Source organism: Sinocyclocheilus anshuiensis, unplaced genomic scaffold, assembly GCF_001515605.1.
Source record: "Sinocyclocheilus anshuiensis isolate Anshui unplaced genomic scaffold, SAMN03320099.WGS_v1.1 scaffold584, whole genome shotgun sequence".
NCBI lineage: Eukaryota > Metazoa > Chordata > Actinopteri > Cypriniformes > Cyprinidae > Sinocyclocheilus > Sinocyclocheilus anshuiensis.
In genome coordinates this window covers 180,757-184,222 of record NW_015557089.1, presented here as the reverse complement: position 1 = coordinate 184,222, position 3,466 = coordinate 180,757, and the positions used below count along the sequence as shown (strand labels likewise).

At 33.8% G+C, this 3,466-nt stretch overlaps 1 protein-coding gene across 1 annotated transcript in view; it reads right to left on the bottom strand.

Annotated features, from left to right (window-relative positions):
• The window catches only part of LOC107677038 (dedicator of cytokinesis protein 3-like), a 245,045-nt gene that overhangs the window by 100,747 nt on the left and 140,832 nt on the right, over nt 1-3,466 (bottom strand). The window contains exon 7 of the mRNA XM_016471828.1: nt 1,699-1,783. Coding sequence (XP_016327314.1) covers nt 1,699-1,783 — 85 coding nt within the window. The remainder of the gene's footprint in view (nt 1-1,698; nt 1,784-3,466) is intronic.

Below are 3,466 nucleotides of genomic sequence, written 5' to 3'. Positions count from 1 at the left end.
GTGATATATTAAATATAATTTTCACAATAATAAGATTTATTGGACATGGAATGCTGATAAATAGTTTCATTTTACAGCCAAACTGAAATACACAAGCTAATATTTCATCATGTTAAACAAATATTTTTCAAGCATTAACAATGTTAAGCTTGCGCATGTGTAGATTTTAGATTATGTATACGATAACGTTTTATTGGAAACAGGTTTTGACAGCAGCATCTGTTTCTAACAGGTGCTTTTGGATTGCAGCTTGTGGAAACAGCTATATATATCCTAAACTGCAGAATACAGGCAGAGCGCAGAGGTAAATTTAGCCCCTTTGCTGTCATATTACAGAGTGGGCACTCAAATCCAGTCCCACACAAACCCAGACGTAGATACTTGCATATGGCACAAACGTGTGCAGACATCATGGAAAAAGATCCGGAAATTGTGTGAAGCAAATAAATGTACAGTATTAGCAGCTTTTCCACAAGCTGCAATTCAGAAGCACCTGTTAGAAACAGATGCTGGTGTCAAAACCCGTTTCCAATAAAACGTTATCATCGTCGAATAGGGGTCTAGAGAATAAAGTGAATTACTGAGGGTAGAAATAAAATCAAAAGCTAAAAAAGCTTATTTTTTAAATTTCCAATATTGTTTCTTATTAAACTCCAAAGGGTAACTGTTCCATAAAGCTGTAAATACGCTATGAGGCTTTCTGGGAAATAGAATATGTAAATGTTTCATTCTGATGAGGCGTCTTGGGAATCTGCCCTCTAATGGAGTGTTTAAAACATTTCTGCTTTCTAATCGTTCAGCTCATTCTACAGGTGGGAACTCGGCAACATCTGCACATTATGCCTACATTACGCACATATGCAACAGTTAAAGGAATGCATTAAAACATTAATTCCTGCTCTCGTTTCCATGGATGACTCACATATTAATAAACCCATTTTGAAGAACTTGCAGCAAAAGCAACAAAAACACTTGAAAATAGAGACGTACAAACCAAAATACAGGTCATTATTACAACGAAAAAAAATAATCATAAACTGTTTCATAATCACAAATAAATAATGACCTGGATTTTAATTTCATTTTCAGTTTATATTTGACTAATCTTTTAAGAATTTAAGTCACAGTCTTCATTTTACTTTTAATGGTTTACATATAAATGAAAACTTAAACTGTATAATTATATAAAATATTTTAGTAATATACAATTGCTATATATATATATATGTACGGCACAAAAGACAAAAAAAATTCACTAAAACACTAAACTAACTATAATCATTTAATAATATAAAAAATATTATATGAGATATTTTAGTCTTTTTTGTGATTTATGATTTCATACTTTATTTTTCTTTTCTTTTTTTATGTGAATACTTACAAACATGCATATATAATAATTTAAACCAGAACTGTAAAATCATAATGCTATAAGCAAATAATTCAGCAAACATAACCTTTGCATTAAGCGCACATAAGTGCCTCATTTGTAAAGTGTAATTTTTCTGCCCAAGCATCTCATAAATAAAAGTCTTTGAATAAAGTAAGCAATTTGCATGAATTTTAAATCATAAGCGTTGCAAAAACATCTATTGTATGTTCTCCTAACATCCAACAGAGGAGGCTGTAGCAATTTACTGCTTCAGGGATGAAAATGCACACATCGCAAACTGATCGGAAAGCTATCAGTGTACTTACCATTTTATAGAGATCAGAAACGCTGATCTGGTCCGCATCGACCATTTCAAACTCTTTCCTGGGTACCAGATCTAAGCCTAAGTGTCTGTTGAACACAAGAAAACAACAGGGCAGAGATTAACGTAGATTCCTCAAGACTGATATACTTAGAATGTATAATATTGTGCACAGAAAATCTGTCAAGCTGTTGTGTCCACCTGTTGTCATGGGCATTCTTTTATATCTTTTTTTTATCCATAAATCGCTACATTGCTATACCAAAATATCTCACGGCGCAATGTGATGGACACTAGATTGGAAAAAAAATGACATAAGAACGTTTCTAAACAAGTTTTCCACACTTCTTTCCAGGTTTATCTACACAGAGCTGTTAAAACTGGGAGGCTCATATGGTAAGCTGCTAGCGTTAGCACTACGTGCAGCTGTCATACTGTAGAGCTATAGAAACAGGTGTTGCCCTCATAACCTAACTATGGAAGTAATGGCATGCCATAATGTATCTTAATATAACATAAACATTTCTTCTCTCAGACTTCCCAGACGTAAATAAAACCCCATCAATGCCCTGAGTAGCCTAAACCACAGACTAGCATTAAGTAAGTGCGTTAGCATCTAAATACATGAAATATACGGATTTTGCGGCTGAAAATTCACACCAAAAGTTTAATTTTATAAGCTCATTTTTATTACTAAACTATATTTTACATGTTTTTGGATGTTCTGGGTGTTTGTTAAGTGGTTCAATTTAAGTCATTAAGAAGAAAACAATGCTAGTAATGCTAACATTAAAGTAAACTAGCTACCGCATAGCTAATGTTTTCAGATTGTTTGACAGGACAGGTGGTTGTTAGGGTGTTTGACTGGTTGCTAGGACATTACTAAAGTTATTTTGCTCCGGTTGTTGTGCTCTCGATCAAAGCATTAGCATTAGCATCACCCAGCGCCCCTGCCTAGCCAGGGGTATGCTTATAAATTTGCATATTTTCTGAATATCTCAATGCAAATTAGTTCTCCAGAGAGGCCTCTTGCATCATTGTCTTGTATCAGAGCATAAATAAATCTATTTGTTGGTGACTTCGTGTAAACAGACAGTAATAAACTTATTATGTGACAATTAAGCGTTTTTAGCAATAACAATATTGATATACTCCACAACTTCAGCGTGAATGCCTCTAATTTGCTACGTCAAACGTTGCTCAGTATATAAAAGTCTTGTTATTGAGGCATAATCAGCCCTCTTGCAGTCATACACAAAATATTTTAACATATATATTATAGTTTATAATAGTAACGGTGACAAAAATACAAGATCACTTCAAGATAACCTGAGAAAGGCATAATGAAAACATTATTAGATTGTTTGAAAAACACTCAAGATGCTCTTCAACTCATCCTTCAAGTATTTATAGAACATATCAGTAAGTGCTCCTGTCTCAAATCCATTTCATCCCATTTACTCAATTATTTCTTAGTTTGCTGATTTGAAGACCTGGCAATGATGTACTGCTGAAAGCCCAGAACCACAAAGTGACTGTTTTGGCCTTTCATTCTTCGCTATAAGAGGTGAACCTCATGACTTTCATTTTGGCAGTCTGGTCTGCTTCTATGTTTTAGATAGCATCATCTTTTACTTAAAGTCCCCCTGTAGTGAAAATCAAGTTTTTTTATGTTGTTTATTTGTCTATGTGGTGTTTTTAATATGCTTTTAGACAAACCATGTGCCAATCTATTAATCAACACCATTGCTGAGTATTTTCTCCTTAAAACT